The sequence below is a fragment of the Podarcis tiliguerta genome (assembly GCF_965153285.1).
Source record: "Podarcis tiliguerta genome assembly, chromosome: 10".
Taxonomy (NCBI): Eukaryota; Metazoa; Chordata; class Lepidosauria; order Squamata; family Lacertidae; genus Podarcis; species Podarcis tiliguerta.
This window is the reverse complement of record NC_139543.1, coordinates 42853065-42873604: the sequence shown is the minus strand read 5'-3', so window position 1 is coordinate 42873604 and position 20540 is coordinate 42853065. Positions and strand designations below refer to the sequence as shown.

Below are 20540 nucleotides of genomic sequence, written 5' to 3'. Positions count from 1 at the left end.
GGGGGAAGCTAGGGCTTCCCCAACCCCGCGCCTGGGGGGGGAAATAATTTTTTCCCTTTATTTCCCCCCCAAAAAACTAGGTGCGCCTTATGGGACGGTGCGTCCTATAGGGCGAAAAATATGGTATATTCTTGCAGAGAAGCTGGTAAAATGTGGGCTGGATGAAGTTACTGTTAGGTGGATTTGTAATGGGTTGACTGAACCAAAAGAGTGCTCATGCAGAGTACCTCATCATGCTGGGGAAAAGTGACAAGTGGGGTGCTGCAGAGTTCTATCCTGGGCCCGTTGTTGTACATCTTTATAAATGACTTGAATTAATTAATTGAGAGGAGGCTCCTAAAATTTGCAGATGACATCAAATTGGGAGGGGTAGCTAATGCTGCCTAAGACAGAATCGGGATTCAAAAAGACCCTAACAGGTTGGAGAACTGGGTCAAAACAAACAAAAGGAATTTTAATAAGGACAAATGTAAGGTTTTACACTTAGGTAGGAAGAACCAGCAGCACCAATATAGGGGACAACTGGCTTGCCAGTAACACTTGTGAAAAGGATCTAGAGGTTAACTTGAGTCAACCATGTGATGCAACAACAAAAACCTAATGCTATTCTAGGCTGCATCAACAGAAATCTAGTGTCCCAATCAAAGGAAGTCACAGTACTGCTCTGTTCTGCCTTAATCAGACCACATCTGGAGTACTGTGTCCAGTTCTGGGCACCACAATTTAAGGACACTGACAAGCTGCAACGTGTGTAGAGGAGGGCGACCAAGATGATAAAGGATCTGGAAACCAAGCATTATGAGGAACTGCTGAAGGAGTTGGGTATGTTTAGCCTGGTAAAGAGTCAACAGAGGAGATTTAATAGTCATCTTCAAATATCTAAAGGGCTGTCACATGGAAGAGGGAGCAAGCTTGTTTTCTCCTGCCCTGGAAGCTAGGACTCAAGGCAATTGATTCAAGTTACTAGAAAGGAGATTCTGACTAAGCACTGGGAAGAACTTTTTGATGGTAAGAGCTCTTCAACAGCATCCATTGCCCTTAAAAAGTTTCTGCATAAAAAACACAGCCAGCATGTGTGAAAGTTGACCAAGAACAAATCCCCTGCTCTGAAAGAGACAAAAAGTAAAACACATAGGTTTTAAATGAGGAAGTTCTCTCACCTGATCAAGCAACAGCTAACAACATAATTTATTTTAGTCTAAAATAAACCACCTCTGAACTTTTGTGTAGAGCATATTCACTTCCACACTTAGCATCCCAACTCCAAGTCCACAGTTTGGTGACATTGTTATTGTCAGTGTGCAATGGGATGACCTGCCTTCTGCCATACATGAAGCAACAATCAATTGCTTCAGGCGACTTGTTAAAACATATGTCTTTGTCCAGACACTTCCTGGCCCATGATCTCAGACCCTGTATTTTATTTGTGTGAATTTCCTGAATTCTTGTTTTTATATTTTTAATATTTTGTTAGTACTGTTTTATTGGATTTCTGTTGTATTATCGTTTTTAAGTTGTACAATGCTTACAGCTCAGCTTTCCATTAAACAAACAAAATAAAAAATTGAAAAAGCATAGGAAAAGCAACCAAGCTATAAAAATATACATTTGAAAAATTAATAAAGCTCTCAGCCTTGCTTCTTGCCCAAGACTTGCTTGGTGTGCCAACTCTGAAACTGGTAGGGATGCTCTCACAATCTAACTTCTCACAAAAGCCTTCCCACCATGCCCATATATGGTGGGGTGTACTGTAATGTGATGCTATTCCAATGATATTGAAGTGGATAGGGGCTCATATGGACATACATACTTTAAAAGGCTGCCAGGAGAAGCTCATCATCATTTCCCCAAGTACAAAACACATTATAGCTGATTTAGATGAAACGGTAAGAAAGACTCATAGAATCCTAGATTGAGCAAGCTGCCTATGCAAGTTGTTGAATCACTTTATGTAAGTATCTTTAAAAGACTGAATATGTATCAATATCTACTTTTAATACAGCAATATGTTCACTGTTCAACATTTTCCCTTCCTCAATAACCTATTGTGTGCCTGGAATAATAACTTTTTCAGTAAGGACTAATATTAGCTCACTAATTGATGAATGCTTTGAATTCTATTCAAATCTATGAACAGGCCACTAGAATATTTGCTTACTCCTGCTGCTGCTTTTACTATGAGACATGTGGTCAAAACAGCCCCTTTTCAAAGAATGTGCTTCTAAGGTGTTTTATTTCAGGTACCATTGATTTTCAAAGTGAACTTAAAAGGAAAAAGCTAGAAACAAATGAACTCCTCAGGAGAGCCAGTGTGGTGTTGTGGATAGAGTTGGACTAGGACCTGAGAGACCAGGGTTCAAATCCTGACTCAGCCACAATGCTCACTTGGTTACCTTGAGCCAGCCACTGTTTCAAAGACTAACCTACCTCACAGGGCTGTTGCATGAATGGAAAGGGTGGTGGGAACCATGTATGGTACCTCAAGCTCCTTGGAAGGAAAGGTGGGATATAAATACAAAATATAATAAAATACATAAATGCAGAATTTTTAACAGATCCAGACAATGCCTAAAATGTCTATTAAAAATGCTTCTCTGCAATGTTAGTTATACAGGATTGACTTGAAATGCTGGTTTGGGTCAGATCTCCAGTAGGCAAAACATATATGACAGTTACAGTGACCGAAATGACCTGATGCCCCCCCTACCCCGGTCAGAATAAGGTGAACTGCTGTTTCACTGATGAGCCAAAATGAAGAGTGGCACGGGGAATTTAATAATTAACTAGTGCAGCCCATATCCTTTTGAGTACTTCACTGCCAACGTTGCCCCTGCGTGCGTTGCAGACCAAAGAGGCGCCCTTCTTCGCAGTAGGATGCATCCCTCTCCCGCTCCCTGCACATCCGCATCGGCATACACACGTCCCTCTTACAAATCGTAGTGGCGGCTCCCGAGCGGGGGCCTCTCACCCTGCCTTAAGCCCCGCCCGTGAAGAGGAGGAGAAAGGATCCGCGGCGCAGGACCTGCCAATCATCGCAGTAGGCCTTTCCTGCTCCTTCTGCTCTCTTTCCCCGCGACCGAGGGGGACGCGCCCCCGCCCTCTCCGAGCCTGACCAGCAGGCAATCATTCTTACCGTCCCGGGAGGTGCCCATAAGCTGGTCCAGCATCGCGCGCATTTGGGCCTGTGCCGACATCCTGAAAGCGCGCGGGACCCGGCAGGGCCGGCCGAGTCCGAATAAGCCCCGCCCACAGCGGCCTAGAAGATGTCGAAGCCGACGCCGCGGTCGCTTCGCCCAGGGGCGAGCTCAAGCGCACCGTCTCTCTCTCGCACGCTCTTCTCCTCCGAGGCCGGCGCAGCCGAAGCGTCGCCTCTTCTTACGGGAAAGGGAAGCGGGTAACCGCCTCGTGCTCGTCGGTATCTGAGGGCCGCCAGTCCCCCCCGCGCGCTCACTCTTCTCTCGCCTGCCTCGCTAGGCGCGCGCGCGCAGCCTGGCAGTAACGGACATCCTTGCGCGCGCGCGCGCTCCCGCCTTCCCCGACTATTTGTATAGCTCTGATTGGCTAAATCAGGCGCTCGACAAGCGTGCGACGTCAGGCGTTCTCGCCTCCTGCCGTCTCGCCTTCGGGTCGCCGCTTGAGCTGATTGGAGGCGACACCCGTAGCTTCTTTCTGTGACGTTTTGTCCTTTGAATCAGACGAGCGTCAGCGGCCTAGCAGATGTTCTTAAAGAGAAAACGACTCCTTTAGCCACAGCCTTGGAGGAAGCTCACCTTCCTCTCCACCTCTTGAAACTTCAAAAGGTCCTTTTCGTAGCCAAATGACTGGCCACAGTTTAGAGGTGAGAATAGCTGCCTCGTTTTTGAATAGGGTGGCTAGAGGGTGTACATCACCTGACATAAACCAAGAAGTCCCAGTTTTAAATTCCCACTAACCCTGCGCTTGTTACTGTCTTTGAGGATATCCTTCACAGGGCTATGGTCTGAAACTGTAGGCCACTCTAAGCTTCTTGAAAGATAGATGGAATAAAAATAAATAAGTTTATATTCGTCACCAGTTGCATATTACATGGTACTAGTTGTGCAGTTCAATATATGGGTGCATCTAGTATATAGATCAGCTCCTATTTTCAGTTTATGGATATATTCAAGTGAACCATCCATTCTTACTTTGATGGGTGAATTTGACTTTGCTGCAGCCTGGGGATGGGCAAGGTGCTTGGCAGAGCGTAGCCAACTGCCTTGCACATTATGCACCTTGACTATTAGTAGTGTTGAAAGAGGCAATTGTGAGACCTCTAAAGACTTCTTCTTTTGACATACCCCCCCCCCCCCAATGAAAACAATGCATGGTCTTTGAGTGATTGCCATACAAATCCATCCACCCTTCTGGATCTACAATGGTACCTTGGTTACCGAACGGCTTAGTTGCCAAACAAATCAGCTCTGAAACGCTGCAACCCCTGAAGTGTTCCAGTTTGCTAATGTTTGCTAATGTGCAGGAAGCTCCTAAAGCCAATCGGAAGCAGTGCCTTGGTTTTCGAACAGTTTTGGGAGTCGAACAAACTCCTGGAATGGATTACGTTCAAGAACCACTGTATTTCAATTAAGCTTCATTACAAAAACTCATTTGGTTACCAGATGGATGGGCTATACCAGGAGAGGGAAATGCATTGTGGCCTACCCTGTTCAGCATCTCTAGAAAGCTTTTGAAATTATTGACAGTATCTTCTGAATAGGTTGTATGGGTTGGGACTGTTATTTTAGTGGTTTCAGTCCTGACCTAGACAGCCAATTCCAGACAGCCAATAATGTCCTGGGACATTATTGTATTTATAGTTTAGGGTCCATCTAGTTTCCTATACATTTATGTTTATTTATTTAATATATTTATACCTACATTTTAGGATACTTTCAGAGAGCAACTTACAAAAATGTGAAATGAAACATAATAATGTAATAAATGGGAGGAAATGCAACATCAAACAACACAGCATTGCTGGAAAAGTCTTTTTAAAAATCATTTCTTAACACGTACAATCAAATCAGTTCAGCTGGAGATTCCAGTTGCAATCACATAAGTTCTCTTTTTCTGTTACATTAAGGTTAAATAATGGGAGTGCTGAATCAGTGTTTGCAAACTGTAATGGATGTGTAAGGCCAATAAACCAAAGATCAATCCAGACAAGTCAGATGTACTATTAGAAGATAGCTTTTCTGATCATGGAAGGAGCAGGCCAGTTACAGAATGGTACTGAACAGTGTTGTTTGTATGATTAGTTTCGTAGCTAGGGGTTCTGCTAAATCCAGAATACTGGATGCTTAAATGATCCTCATGGTATGCAGTACCTTCCAATAGTGTCTCCTGGACAGAGATCAGTAGCTCATGAATAACCATCTAAGCAATCTTCAGACTGCAGCAGTGCTTTGTGTGTAGCTGTCTTTGAAGACTTCCTAGACATGTTCAATTACTACAAAATGTTTCTGCCAGATTATTAAGTGGAGCAACTATATGCTTCAAACATCACCTGTTTTTAAATAGCTAGCCTGGCTGCTGTTTCATTTCCAGGTACAATTCAAAGTGCTGGTGCTTACCTATAAAGATAGATGCAGCTAGGGAACCTGATACCTGAAAAACAGTATTCTATCACACAAGACTGCTTGAACCTTGCAGCTATTTTCAGTACCCCTTTGCTGTGCCCCTCCATCTTCAAAGGATTGGCAAGTGGTGACAGGAAAAAGGATCCAGTTGGGCATGGCACCTTATCTATAAAATGTCCTCTCTAGGGAGGCCTGCTTGGCAATAACAACCATCTTTTTAGCGGATTCAATTTACCATACTTACACAGACTTTCCAAAAGTAAGCAATAGTAAGTTTGTAGTTTTTATAATTGATGCTTTATCATATCAATGATGTTAGTTTTTAACTGCTGATTTTGAATTGGCTAGTTGCAAGGTGGTTGACATTTAAATTATTAATTTCCAAGGTAGCTTTGTCTGCACATTTACAGTGCATTTTTACTTTGAAGTAAGTTCTGTGTTCACTGGGACTTACTCTCAGGTAAGTGTGGAAAGGATTGCACCCCAAATTAGTATTTCTTAACTCAACGGATCAAAAAAAATCCTGGCTGGGAAAACAGCTGAATCTACATCATACGCACTTTGCAGTCTGTATCATTAACACTTTGTTATGGCAGTGCAGGCAGGCTGAAAGGGAAGATGGAATAAGCAACCAAATATATGTATCAGAAGAGTTGTTTGACTGTACTTTAACACATTTAAGAGCACTGCAAATTTCTGGTTAAGAGTCCTATATTTCATACAAGCATTTTTATTTGAACAAACGTGTCTTCGAAAATAAAACTCAATATAGAATTATCAGGAAGTAAGAACAAATCTTGTTATATTCACGGCTCCCATCCTTTCCCTCCAGGCTGTTGTGGCAGTTTAAGGCCTACAAGACCAGCTGCTTCCTCTGTTGACCGCTCTCCTTTGCCATGATATTCCTTATGCAATGCTAAGTGTTCTCGGACACTACGCAGAAGACAGAGATAGGTGGCAGCCTGGAAATGTAGGTCATGCTGGGCCCTGCATAATTTTTCACTGGTTACCTGCAGACAGAGAGGTAGGTGAACATAAGAACCTCATAAATATATATCTATGCATTCTTATTAGAATCCCCTCAAGCTGTGAAATTTGCTAGATCTAGATACATTTTAATTTGATCAGACTATTATGGCCAAGCTAAACAAGCATATAAGTTTAGACTAGAATGCCAGCTGTGACTCTACCGAGATAGAGATGGCCTAACACATCTCTAGTAACCTCCAGATGTCACTGCATTTAACAGTAATCTATATGGAGTTGCTTTTGAAGAAAGTTCAGAAATTGCAGTTAATACACTTAGTCATAGACAATTGTTGGCATCTGTCTATCTCTAGAGCAGTGGTTTTCAACCAGTGTGCCGTGGCATCCTGGGGTACCTTGAATGATGTTCAGGGGTGTCATGGGCAAGACTGCCCTCTGTCTCTCTTTTCTTCTCTCCATCTCTGCCTCCCAAAAGCTTGCTCAGCTGCTTGGTGCAGCCCTGGCTACAAGCTCCACAGGTGAATGGTGCCTTGGGCTGGCCAGGGGGTGCTGGTTGTCAGGAGCTGATGTGGCCTTGGAGTAAGCAAGCAGTTGAGGGAGCTCAGCCAGTCCTCCAGCCCTTGCTGTTGGGAATGAACAGATAAGTCCCAGTTTGAGGAGGTACCTCTCTTTGGAGCAAGGGGGAGCAGCTCAAGAGACCAGGGGTAGCAGCAGCGGCTGCCCAGAGGACTCCCAAGGAGATGGGAGAGGACAGGAAGCTGAGAGAACACTCCACAAGGGAGGGTTTCGAAAAAGCGTGAAAGGCTGCCAGCTCTGCAGGCAAGAGGTGACATAACTGGGCTCCCGAGCCCCATAGGAGTGCCACTCCTGTAGTTGGTCAAGGGAGCCATGGACTCAAAAAGGTTGAAAACCTCTGCTCTAGAGACACTGGAGTGTGCCTCCGGGGGTACCACTATGTTAGTAGCAGCAAAGTGACCTTCCTGGGGCACAAGCCTGAGCAATGTGTACATAAGTCCTGGGCTGACCAGACAAGACCTGCCTCTCGGCCTCGCTGATGTAGTCGAAATGAAAGCAGAGCAATATGTTTGGCACCAGCTTGACTACAGGAGTTGCCAGAAGGCGTACAAGGCACCATCCAGCCATCTTAGGGACTCCACTCCAGATTGCTGTATGTAGGGTTTACTTCATAGCCTTTTCTTCTCCTGAAGGTGTCCCACAAGGCAGTTGGTACTGATTTTTCCTCAGGGCTTACTCCCAAAGCCTTTTTCATGAATGTTGATAGTTGCAAGGTGACTGAGCTTTAGGATCAGAGTTTACCTTCTCCTAGATGGGCTCCCTTACCAGGTTGACAAGCCCCATATGCCCCTCACTTCCCTCTACACCATGTGCAAAGACAGCATTCTTTACCACTGGACCCCCTATTGGTCTCATTCGCTCAAATTGCTTTATATCAAGATGATTTTCTTAGCTGATAAAGCTGGGAGCAGACATCAAAAAGAGGGTTGGTATATAAACCAAAGCTGTTTGGGTGAGGTACTGGATTAACAACTTGAACTGGACCCATAAAACCGCAGGGAGAGGACAGCGGAGACCCTAAGGCGCGAAATGCACTCTTATAATTTTATGAAGAGGCTAGACGCTATAGTTATCCACGGCAGCCGCGCGCAGCGTGCATTACCGTAACCTAGAAGGTCGACATTATAAACGACATTGCGGGACACACATTCTGTTAACGCAGCGACCCCACAGCCGTGCCGACTCCTCCTCACCAACGTACCCGGTGGGCGCGGAAGGCTTCCTTCAGATATTGGTAAGCCTCCGTCTCCCGGTAGGAGCGGCCGCCTTGCACATAGCGGAGCTCGCGCAGCAGACCGCGGAAAGTACGGAGAGGCGAGCCCAGCGCCGCCATCTTGGCCAAACACTTCGGTTCCTCTCAGCCAATGAAACGCCGCAGCCCGTTCCAGGTTCAGCCAATAAGATCAGCCGACGGGGGAACGCGGAACAGCTCCTTTCACCCGCCCTGCAGGGACGGCTAACAGAGCCGAGATCAACCGAACTCGGCGAGCTGCGTGGGCGTCGCGGCAGCCGTGTGCCTAAGTTCGGGGCCGAGGCGTGACGTGGGGGAGAGAACTCGGCAGGCGCGAGGAAACAACGGCTGTTGGACTCAAACTTCCGAACGCGTGGGCGTGGCCAGGAATTCTGTGGGGGGAGGGGGGCAGAACCGAGATCTCTGCGATCCATTTCGTCAGTTAAGTGTTTCTATGTATTTCCTCGATTTGGGGGGAAGCTGCTCCCGCGCCCCGCTACACCCATGCCTGAAATCTCCGGCCAGGCACGGCGGGAATTGCAGTTCCACAACGGCCTGAAGACCGCTGGTTCTCCCAGCACAGTTGCGTTACCTCAACTTTCAGAGGTGCCTTGACAGCCAGGCTCTTCCACCGCCAGCCTTGCCTGCAAATAGACTCGCAATAGTGGTCAGCCCTGGTGGGTCCCAGAAAGTGCTCAAAGGCGACATAAAGGCTTAGCTGCACATTCGTGGCGTAAACCTCCTTTTATGAAGCGGGCTGGGGTCCACCACATTTTATGCCATAAATGTGCTAAGCCTCCGTGTGCTGAAGACGAGGGCTGTGAAATGGTTAAAGAGTTTTACTGTGGAAAGGCTCTGTGAAATGAACACGCCTCACGAAAGCTACGCACAGTGCCAAAGATACTCATAAGTAGTATGAGAGAGTCAGCAGAATATTACTACTCTGTGTCGCTCACGTTACCGTTAGTATAACTGTAGTTAATACCGTTCGCGCCTTACTCCGACCATCGCGCTGAGAGGAAGCGTTATTCTTCAAATAACATCAAAATGTAAACTGAATAACAGAGGGAGGAAGCGTGGAAAAAACTTCACCCCAGATGGGACTCGAACCCACAATCCCTGGCTTAGGAGGCCAATGCCTTATCCATTAGGCCACTGGGGCTAACACAGTTTTAAGTCTTCCAATCCTGTTATTGTACCTAACATCGCATTTTTCGTAGATAGGTCCCACCCCTTCCATATACGTCGCAGGTTGCTCATCCGGCAACACTGTGACGTTTGCATGCCGGACGTTGCCCCGCATATTTCTAGACACACGAAGGCGCCCATAGAGCTAAGTTAAGGGCTCTCTGCATTGCGAAGAAACTCCGCCCCACTCGCCTTCTCTTGCCTTTCGGGGTAAGAGTGCTGGAAATATAAAGGAATCGGTGTGAGAAAAATAAAAAAGTAGGGCAAGGCTACAGGCTTTCTTTTGTGGCAGTGCTTTGAAGTTTGAAGTAACTCTGCTCTCTTCACTCAAAAACCCTTCTTCGTTAATAGGAGGTGCTTGTCTCCTTAACTGGCTTTTAAGGCAGAAAGCGGAGTGGGTGGTTTGGTTTAAGATAAAGGCCATTCGCCTCTTGCTGAACGCAGAATGAAGACCGGGAAGAGCAAGGGTGTTAAACACTAAGGTTTATGCGTTTGTTTGTTTCGTTCATACATAAACATATTTACAAGGAATATGCATATAACAGCCTTTGCATGTTTATTCAGAGGTAAGCCACCACAGCATTTTTCTTCCAAGATAAACTTAACAGAGCTTTAGAAACACATTGGTTTTCTTTCCTAGTTATTTGCTCACCTACGATCCTTGTAAAATGCACCACTGTTTTAAAATGCTTGAAAAATATCATGCATCCCTTTTTTCATTAGCATAGTTCTGCTAATAATTCTTCCAGCTTCCAAATTTGCCTACAAGGCGGCTTTTTAAAAACTATTCCACAGTTTATTAAGGGACGCTTTACATGTTATTTCCAATTCACAACAATCCTGTCACCTGAGTAAATACTGTATGGCAGCTCTACAATGGGCAATAAATATCACCAGTTTATCAGTTCTATCGGAACTGGTTGTACTGTATATGAAAAAGCTCTAACAGTGTTTCTGTGTACAATTACTTCTGCACAATTGAAGTACAGTACAGTGGTACCTCTGGTTAAGTACTTAATTCATTCTGGAGGTCCGTTCTTAACCTGAAACTGTTCTTAACCTGAAGCACCACTTTAGCTAATGGGGCCTCCTGCTGCCGCCGCGCCACCAGATCACGATTTCTGTTCTCATCCTGAAGCAAAGTTCTTAACCCGAGGTACTATATCTGGGTTAGCGGAGTCTGTAACCTGAAGCATTTGTAACCTGAAGCGTATGTAACCTGAGGTGCCATTGTATTAGGAAAAAGAGTAACAGTAACATGACATTATAATGCAGTAACATGACAATGGATTACAAGCAGTCTTTTCCCATCTTAGGTTGGAATCCTCCGTGGTGAGGTCTGACCTGAACAGTCATGTATGCCTTAGTAACATCTGGATTAGACTACTGCAAGGTGCTATTGTGAAGGTGCCTGTGCAGTATTCAAAAGCCTCAATGGGAACAAAATTAAAATTAATACAAAAGAAATCTGCCAGAGGCACTGGCAGTTAATGCTGGTTTACTGTCATCCTCATTAGCTCCCAATCCATTTGCAGGACCAATTCAATGTATTGGTAAAAAGGTAAAGGTAAAGGACCCCTGACAGTTAAGTCGTGTCATGAACAACTCTGAAGTTGTGGCTCCCATCTCGCTTTACTGGCCGAGGGAGCCGACATTTGTCTGCAGACAGTTTTTCTGGGTCATGTGGCCAGCATGACTAAGCCGCTTCTGGCAAAACCAGAGCAGCACACAGAAACACTGTTTACCTTCCCGCCGGAGCGGTCCCCATTTATCTACTTGCACTTTGATGTGCTTTCGAACTGCTAGGTTGACAGGAGCTGGGACCGAACAACAGGAGCTCACCCTGTCACGGGGATTCAAACCGCCGACCTTCCGATCGGCAAGCCCTAGGGTTCAGTGCTTTAGACCCCTAACCTGCCTGGGTCCAGGCTAGCTTCTAGTTCAATCTACCTGCTGTCTTGCATTCTTAGCCAAGGTGCTGCTTCACATGCCACTGTCACGAGAGCGCATTTTTGACAACTGGACCTAGACTGAGGATTTTTCTTCACATGTAGTCTTCACAACACACAACCCTCTTCTTGCTTCTGTAAATATCTTTTTTGTGATCATTTGGGGATCAGGTATATTAGGTTTTGCTTTGATATTTTGTATTTTCATTGTACTTTGAATCAGTATTGTCTTCCCTATACTGTTAGTTTTGTTGGGTTTAAAAAATGCATTATTTGATAGCATGTTTTAATGGCTTCAAATACATAAATAAATAGCAGAAGACGGATGGGCTTATATGTACATTCCTCTTTATTTAATACAGCATAGACACATGACACATACAAAAGGGGAAAAAAACACTCATGAAGGCCCTGTCATAGTTAAGAACAGGAACACCTACACTCAATTGAACAAGGCTCCCACTTCAGATCAGATATCTGCTAGCTAACTACAGATGCATTCTTAGAGGAAGTCTGTTGCAAAAAAATAAAAATCTGCACCCTGTTTGGAAGTGTGAAAACTGGGAATTCCTGGACTTCAGAGGCAGGCATGCCATGAAGAAAATTGCTTGCTTCTGACATCAAGCAATTTGGTTCTGGAACAAATATGTTATTCAATATGTTATTGTTCAGGTCCATACCATGATATAGTGTGCTAGGAGTAAAAGTATTTGTTTCCCAGATAAATAGCATTTTAAAAATTGAGCAAACCTTAACGTACACTTAGAACTGGGGCAGGCAATTGTGACAGCAGCTTTCCCTTTTTCCTACTCCAGTTTTAGATGGATAGTAAGCAAGCACCAGTTCTGCTGAGGAGCCTTACATACTTAAAAAAAGAACAAAAATACAAAAAGGAGGGCGATAGGGGTATTTACAAAATTCATGGCTGGTACAGTACATCATTTAAGACACACTATGCTACAATCTTTCAGGTCCTGAGATTATTACAAAAAAGTTAATTCAAATATTGTGTTCAGATTCGGTTTGAGAGAGGAGGAAAAGATAAAATCATTTACGCCACGTCAGTAGAACACATCTCCCTAAAAAGCAAAACCAAAAGCAGTTGGCACCAGTTATCAAGTAGCTGTGTTTGGCTACTCAAGCCCCCTTCTCTAAGAGAAGCCATTTATATTTGTTGCATGGAGTACATTATCACATGGAAGATGTTTTAGGAGTGTATTCTCCCCACATGAAGCCAAAGGTTTCCCCTTCAGTTACAGAAAAACTCCAGTTCTAACTAGTAAGGTAAGCCTACATGTGGAACCTAGAACACAGTTACTGCTTCAGATGTGTTTGCCAAGTATGGTTTATTACAGCACCACTACTTGATAAGGAAGCTTGTTACATTAAGGAGGGGTATACAAAATAGTAATTTTAAAAAACTACTCATGTGTCAATTTTGTCAAGTAGTGAGCTAACCATGTAGAAGTTTCCTCACTTTGTATAACCTCTTCTATTAAAATGTATAGCCGACTGAGCTAGGTATTAAAAGCTTACTTCTCCCCCAACTGAATGTTAATAGGTGAGGAAAACACACACACACGATTCAGCAGAAAGGTTAGAACTGCTAGCCTTTAAACTTCAAAGCTCTACTGTTGATTGATTCCCTTTATTGGGAAATGCATTTTATTCTTTTGTTCCAGAATAATTTCTGCTCAATGCTCTGAATTTATAATGACACAGGCACTCACTTATAATAAACATATTGTGACCTAGAAAATACCAACGGATGAAATGTAATGTTCAGGTCTGAATGTGCTAAGAGGGGGAAAGGGGGAGAGCTAGTTTATAACGCTAAAAATTCAACGCTGCTCAGCAGGTTTGAGGTCAAGTTAAGCTTATTTTAAAGTAACGTAAGTATAATTGAGTTTTTGCTTGCTTGCTAGCAGTCCAAATACTCTAAAGCTTAGAATCTACCTCCAACACTGAGAATGAATGACAAAAGTGCACCAGTTGCAACATCAGGGAGTTTAGTCAGACAATTATTTAAACCACACAAGGTCCAACACTGAAATGTGCAAGAGGAGGCAGAAAAGTATCAGGATTCTAACTTGACTTACATTTAGAGGAGGATCTATCTAAAGGAAGAGTTAGTTAAAATGTCCAACTGACATTTCTCTGTGTACAGGTGAGGTATTCATTCACTTGCAGATTTATCAAGTTCTGTTTGCTGATGGTAATGAAGGATATTTCTCCCATAGTTACGTGTTTCATGTCTGCATATTTGATAATGTCAATCAAGGCATTACATCATCAGATTTTAATATCGCTCTTAAAGCCATGAAGTTTCTTCATGACACTAGCTTTGAACTGGTGAAAGTCTTTTTGCTTTTTATCTAGAATTTAATTTCCATGTTACAAAAATATTTCTGTAGTATACACATTCAAAAAGCTATATCTTGTTTCTTTGGGTAAACGTCACACCAGCATGGGAAATGTATATGTGCTACTGAATGATAAGTCTAGTTATATGCATAGTTTATTTTACTGCCTACTGAATCAAACTAAGGCCTTGTAGAGAGAAGGGAAAGGATGAGAACAAAGACCATCCCTGCCCCCCTGTGCTGAAAACCAGTTGCTTCTAAATAAACATTGAGTGCCATGCCTACCATTTAGCTTCCTCTGAATTTGCTTGTTTCTGCCAATTTATGTTTTATGTCAGGCAAGAGCATACCCAGTTGTTATCTTTGCTGCTAAATGTCAGCACAGCAAGTGAAAAACCCTCAGTCCTTAATAAGGTGAAAAATAATTGAATGTTGTATACACTATTTAACAGTCTACAACAGGAATGGGAGAAGGCTTCAGAAAATTATTTGTTATATGGAACAAAGACACTCTTATCCTGCACAAGAACTGCTCCACAATGCAACATTTATTGTAAGATAAAACTAGAGAACCCTGGTTTTCTGCTGTGCCAAACGAAAGGATAATTCAATTAGGGAAAAGAAGTGAAAATGGTCTAAACCTGGAGCTTGCAGTTCCTGGAGCGAGTGAGTCGAATGGTTCCTTAGCTTAATCTCAAAGCTCTTTTAAAACTTCAACCACCCAAAAATTGGTGGGAGCCGTAAAAAGGCAAAATTGAGCAAAAGGGTCCTGAGAAGTGGATTCAGAGAAGAGTAAGGGCAATTTCTGCACTGTCACACTGATTCCACACCACCACATTTCCCTAATATCTCCACCCATAGAAAATGACACATTTTGGGGTTCTTTGATGAAGTTATGTTTAAAGCAAGCTCATTTTTTTCTAAATGATGTAAGTTCCTTAAAGCTTAATTTAAGGCCATAGCTCAGGCTTCAAACATACAAGGGCATGGCAGTCTCTCTCTTCCCTCCCAATTAGAACATTCCTTGCTAAATGGAAGTTTGTTCAAACCCCTTTTTTGACTAGAGGCAGAACAATCTTCTCCCATATTTGCATTGGAATTAGGAAGAAACTAACTCACTACATAGATAATATCTCCCTCAGCCACAATGAGCCACCTTCACCTGAACAGGTATAGCAGTATTCAGCACTGAGTGCCCAACCATTGATTCAAAATTATTTTGACAGAATGCAACTTAGATTTGTTTTCAAGATAGTAAAACCTTGTTAAATAATACACTGTTAAAGAAAATCCAGATTACTTTTTTACAAATATATAACAAGCTTTAAAATGCACATTTACTTATTCTGATTGCTAGGTGGCATTTTTACTATTCTCACAGTTCATTAATTTACAGTAGTAGGCGTCATAAAAATATTGACATTAAGTGAAATCCTGTTGTGAGTCTTTGCTTGAAACTAGTTTGCTACTCTTTAATTTAGCAAGTTTGCTACTTAATTGCAAGATTCTTGTGTGACTAATTCTGACACAGATTTTTAGATATGTATATGAGCAACACAAGGAAGCTCAATGTGCATGGGAAACAGTTACCAGATAGCTGCCTGGAGATCCAAAGAACAGGTTCCTCAGATGGGGTAGAACAATATTAAAAGGATTCTACCTTTTTAACCAGCACTTTTTGTGCTGCCGGAACTGAAATTAACTTTGCTAGTTTGATTTAAGAAGTACAAATTCTTGATACAATTTCTGTAACTTGTGGAAATTTGTTCAGTGCCGCTTCTTCTTTTTGCTAAGAATGTTATATTTTGTTGAGAATTGTGTCACACTTTAGGAATACCAGTTCAAGTTTATTCAATATTTATACCACTATCAGACTAGCACTATTATACTAAAATTTAATATGCAACCTGAAACTCCAGTGAGAATAGTTCAGCCCATTTCCAACTAACCACTCATTTCCTTACAGTTGCTCAAATACACCTAATTACCATACTCTCACCTGTGTCTATGTTCACCTTTGTAAAGTAAACATTAATGCTACAGAAAACATATGAAACATTAGGGCTGTCGGGAATACTGCCATGTGTGAAAGCAAGCACCTAATAATGAATGCCATGATACAGCAGTGATAACATTACACACACTAATTACAGAAGGGAAAAGTCATTTTAACAGCATAAAGTCATATTGGCAGGTTCAAGGTTCTTCCAAATACCTCCTAGCACTTTAGGACCTCTGAGTATACATTTTGAGGAAAGTTGGGAACAAAAAACAAAGAAAAGGCACTTAACCAAAGGACAAAGGCCTGAATCAAGTAAGTTGGAGTGATAACACTATTCAGAGACAGAACCAAATTATATAAAAACTTTTACACGTTGCCATAAAATTAAATTGCATAAAATGTTGATCAGTTGTTTACCTTTGTGTTTCGTTTTTAGAAAATAGAAAAAGCAAGCAATTCTACAATGACCAACACTGGAAGAGACCTGGGTGAAAACCTTCCAAAGCTTAGCCTGACTGCAGGCTTTACTTCTTCCCTGCAATACTATCCTGAAAAGTCCCAAAATAAAAAAAATAAGCGCAGTCACTATATCTGTTGCCAATGCACTCCAATAAATCAAGACATTCTAATCTTCCTGTGGGCAACCAACTCTAAAACCAATCTGTAAACTAGATTTAAATTGACTTATAAATATAGCCAAAAGTTCTTTCCACGAATGTAGCAGCAAACATAAGACAGTTGGGAGCTTTAAGAGACTATCTGTCAGATGATTATGGTTCCGTATAACTGATGGTAGCTTCGGAATTGCAGAATCTTTACTTTTGTACCAAGTGGAGAGGCTATGCAGAGGTTGGATTAGACTGCTAAAAATGGAAAGAAGTGTCATCTTGCTTGTCTACCCCACTTCCAGCCTATACTACTGGATAAATTAAAAGTCACTTCTTATTTAATAAAACAGATGTCAAACCCACAGCACCCACACCTGGGACTTTGACAACATTCCCAACCATCTTCCGGGAGACAAGCAGATATAAAAGTCTGAACAAAAAGGAGCAATTTAAACCATCAACTTTTATCTTAGGGTTGGAGGAGAACAATATATTGTTAAGACAACTGACGTTTTTGCATTTTGTAGTTCAATGCCTGTATCATTTATCTAGATTTAGGATAAATTCCAGATAACCTAGAAATTGCTAGTGTGTTCCCATAAGGTTAAGCACACATAGCAGGAGGCATAATTTAAATAATATTCAATTTCCAAACCTGTACTTGAAAATTATTGCTTGTATTTGAGGCTCAGAGTGAGCTTGCCATTTTAGTTCCTGGTTCAGCTCAGCTGCCCAGAATAACAGCTTTGACTTATTGCTTGTGAATACTGAGGGGGTTAGGACAAGAGCAACTTGAATTCCCGAAGGCCTTTAAAAACACCACACAACTAAATGGAATCTTACTATGCAGGAAGTTCATCAAATTAAACCGCATTAGAATGCTATTTATCCTCTTCTAGCCAATTCATTAGATCCAACTATTCAGCTCATGTGCCTATATCTTTTTATTTTTTAAAAAAATGCTGCACCTCACTGTGTTGATTCATTCCAATATCTTTTGCCCCCTTTACTGTGCACACAGTGCAGAGTTGGCATCTATCATTATTTTACTGGTGTCACAATGTTTTCAGATACTTACAGCTGGCTGTTTTTGAAACTTGATCATCTGAGAGTTCACATTGTATGCCCAGCTTATTCCTGTTTGACTTTTTTGCGGCGGGATGAATGACTGTGTAGTCTGACCTATCAACTCATTCACTGATTTAATATATTATTAGAATACGCATGAGCTATACTGAAGGGGCAGGCAATTTGTGCTATTTTGTTCTAAAGGGGGAAATTTTATTTTTCAGTAGCTTAACCATGGACTATAATTTTGCTTTATAAATACAGAAGAGCTTAAAAGGGAAAAAGTGACATAAATGAATTGTCTGGTGCAATATTTCTATCAGTGATAAACACCTGGAAGCAAAAAACTAAGTCTGCCAGAAAAACATTTGACTTCCATACTTTCTCCTACTGCATATTAGAATGAACCGAGGAATATTGCCTGCCTAAGATTTAGTGTTCATAATAAGATCTGCAAAGGCAGACTCATCACATGCCAAATTCTCACTAAATTCCTTCTAGTTAAGCCAATGTAACCTCACATTTGATGGTATTTCATTGAAAATACATTTCTACCTCACTCAAGCAATAACTGCATTTATTATTTTTATTTTTTCAACGTAGTCACACTTTCAAGATACATTAAAAAAGGATTCAAAAACATACTTAATTTGCAATGCAGGCTTTAAATTGCTACAAGGGAAAGCCAACACTATAGTAACAAGCTTGCAGAGAATGTAAGATTTTGTATGTTTATGCATGGAATATATGCTGTGGTGAACAAGGAAGTTTTTACCTTTATCTCAAGGGTCAGCAAAATGAGTAAGAGAAGAAAATATACCAGTTAATAGTTTTGGGACTCTAAGGTTTGGGGGAATGAACCAGCCAAATATATTCTGAACTAAGTATGGCAAGTTTGTAGTCTCTTCTACCAAACTACAAGAAATATTTTAGAAAAGTCTTTTGTTTACCTTGCATTTGGTAAAATTCAATATTTAACTGAGTTTTTTATTCCATGATGTTGTGCAAAGTTCTTTATTAGTGGGCTCAACCCAACATTCAGTTACTGTGTTTATATTATATATTATTTAAATATATGTATATTTTTTTACATATAGAATTAGTGTGAAATCTAAATTAGTAAATATAACATACCTGGCTTTCTAAGATGAAGGAACATACCTGGAAACAAAAAATGTGTCTGGTAGAAGGCAGCAGCAAGTGTGATCTAGGCCACTATACAATAAAGCTATACAGGTATGTGGGTAGAACACTATGAAGAGCCAAAGATTTCTCTGAAGTTTTAATGCAGCCATTCATACTGTTCAACAGACAAGCTGCTTGTCTGCTTAAACTGTAGCTTAACCAATTTGCAGTTGAAGTTTCAAAGAACCCCCCAGCTATACATGTTCTCCTGCATGCACATATACCTTTATTGGAGAATGGCCTTCATTTTCAGATTACTTAGATTTTTTCGTTTTTTCAGGCTAGAACTGGTCAAAATGTTTTAATAAGATTTAAGTGAGAGAAAATAGATACTTTTTACAGAAGAGCACAATGTCTCATGCCTTCTTGATTTTTCTTAACAAAATTATATTTTGATCCAAATATTCCTTCTGTAATAATTACGAAGTGCAATACAAGATTTGCCTCCCCAACATCTAACATATTGCTATCAAAAACTGAATGTCAGCAAAGAAGTTGTGTCCCTGTGCAACAAGGGGGTCAGGTTTTATACCTCCTAGCTATGCAGGTATTAGGAATGCTGGAGGTACATATTTTAAGCCAAGGCTGAAGGCACCTCAACTACTCTTTGGAGAAGGCTTTGAACAGTACTGAGAAAAGCAAGACTCTGTACAAAAGCAAGCTACATGTAGTTATTGTGAGCTGGAAATCAATACAGTGTGAGACTTTTTAGAGCTATTACAAGAGGGAGAAGAACCAGAGACAAGACTTTCTTCACAAAGGATCAAAACTGGAGATTTCTGGATTATGTTTATGAAAAATAAGGCAACTCTGAAGTACTACAGCAAGATTAAGGGCAGGAAAAGACTTTCTTCAGAAGATACTGAAAGCAAGATCTGGTCTGATGAAGCCAAGTGAGTTCTCATTTTATATTTGAGTATATGAAGTTAAATTGAAGAATGGTTACAGAACACCCTCCGACTTTTCCCTTCCTCCCATCTTGAGAGGGGAAAAACTCTACCCTGGTCAATGACATTACCTATGGTGAACAATCCTCCCCGTCTGTAATCTTTAGGCTCTTCAAAGAGATAGTGACAAAATGGCCTTAGCTTGGTGTGGAGAAAATACTTTCTTCCTTGCTTTTTCTACATAATCACAATTTCTGCTTTATATGCCACATTATCCAAAGCTGTACAGAATGTTCCTAACTGGCATATACTGTAAGCTTCCCTGGGGACGACAGATGTATGGCCTCACTTGCATGATGGATAGAGATGTCTATTTTAGCTTCCTTTCACAGATCCTCTATCAGATATCAGCCTGAAAGAAGGTTTGTGCTGCTGTAGGTTTGACAACTGAACCTATTTGGCCAAACCTTTCTGAGCTATTCAGAAAGGATAAAAGGCTTTGGGAATTCACTAGGAGATATCAAACTATGAACCATTTTTACATGAACACTTTCCTCCTTTTCCTTCTCTCTTTGATCAAGTATTCTTTTCTTTTTCTTCTTCTCCTCCTCCTCCTCCTCCTCACCACAGTGCTTGGAATCAGAATATGTAAACATTGACAGAAACAGCAGCTCTGTGTCCGCGTAAGCACTTTCCCAACTGGTCAGTCTCCATCAGCAAAGCAGAACCACTTTAACTCCCTTGCTCATCAGGACATCACTGGGTTTTCCTCTGTAACTTAGTGTCCCCTTTACTTTGGCCTCCATCTGGAATTTGAAGATGAAAGGGGGGGATTCATATAAGGTAAATGGTCTTATTATGTAAATTACTCTCACGAAATGTATGTTATATGATGAAAA

At 41.7% G+C, this 20540-nt stretch overlaps 2 protein-coding genes and 2 long non-coding RNA genes across 7 annotated transcripts in view; 2 read left to right on the top strand and 2 right to left on the bottom strand.

Moving 5' to 3' along the window:
* The window catches only part of LOC310658417 (putative RNA-binding protein Luc7-like 2), a 29020-nt gene extending 20484 nt beyond the window's left edge, over positions 1–8536 (bottom strand). The window contains exons 1-2 of one of the 3 annotated variants that reach the window (XM_083400321.1): positions 8362–8536; positions 6460–6607 (exon numbers count right to left, since the gene is read on the bottom strand). In XM_083400321.1, coding sequence (XP_083256447.1) covers positions 6460–6607; positions 8362–8493 — 280 coding nt within the window. In that variant the 5' untranslated portion in view covers positions 8494–8536. Of the gene's footprint in view, positions 1–3133; positions 3656–6459; positions 6608–8361 lie in introns of those variants that run through there. The other 2 variants (XM_083400319.1, XM_083400320.1) reach the window with 2 other exon arrangements.
* On the top strand, positions 3690–16481 carry LOC310658440. Its single transcript, XR_014502313.1, has 3 exons — positions 3690–3838; positions 6430–6621; positions 16330–16481. It is a non-coding gene; the product is annotated as an uncharacterized lncRNA (long non-coding RNA).
* On the top strand, positions 8689–13660 carry LOC310658461. The gene is made up of 2 exons (XR_014502340.1): positions 8689–9219; positions 11550–13660. It is a non-coding gene; the product is annotated as an uncharacterized lncRNA (long non-coding RNA).
* The window catches only part of UBN2 (ubinuclein 2), a 42714-nt gene continuing 34033 nt past the window's right edge, over positions 11860–20540 (bottom strand). The window contains exon 17 of one of the 2 annotated variants that reach the window (XM_083400278.1): positions 11860–20447. In XM_083400278.1, coding sequence (XP_083256404.1) covers positions 20398–20447 — 50 coding nt within the window. In that variant the 3' untranslated portion in view covers positions 11860–20397. The remainder of the gene's footprint in view (positions 20448–20540) is intronic. The other variant, XR_014502305.1, reaches the window with a different exon arrangement.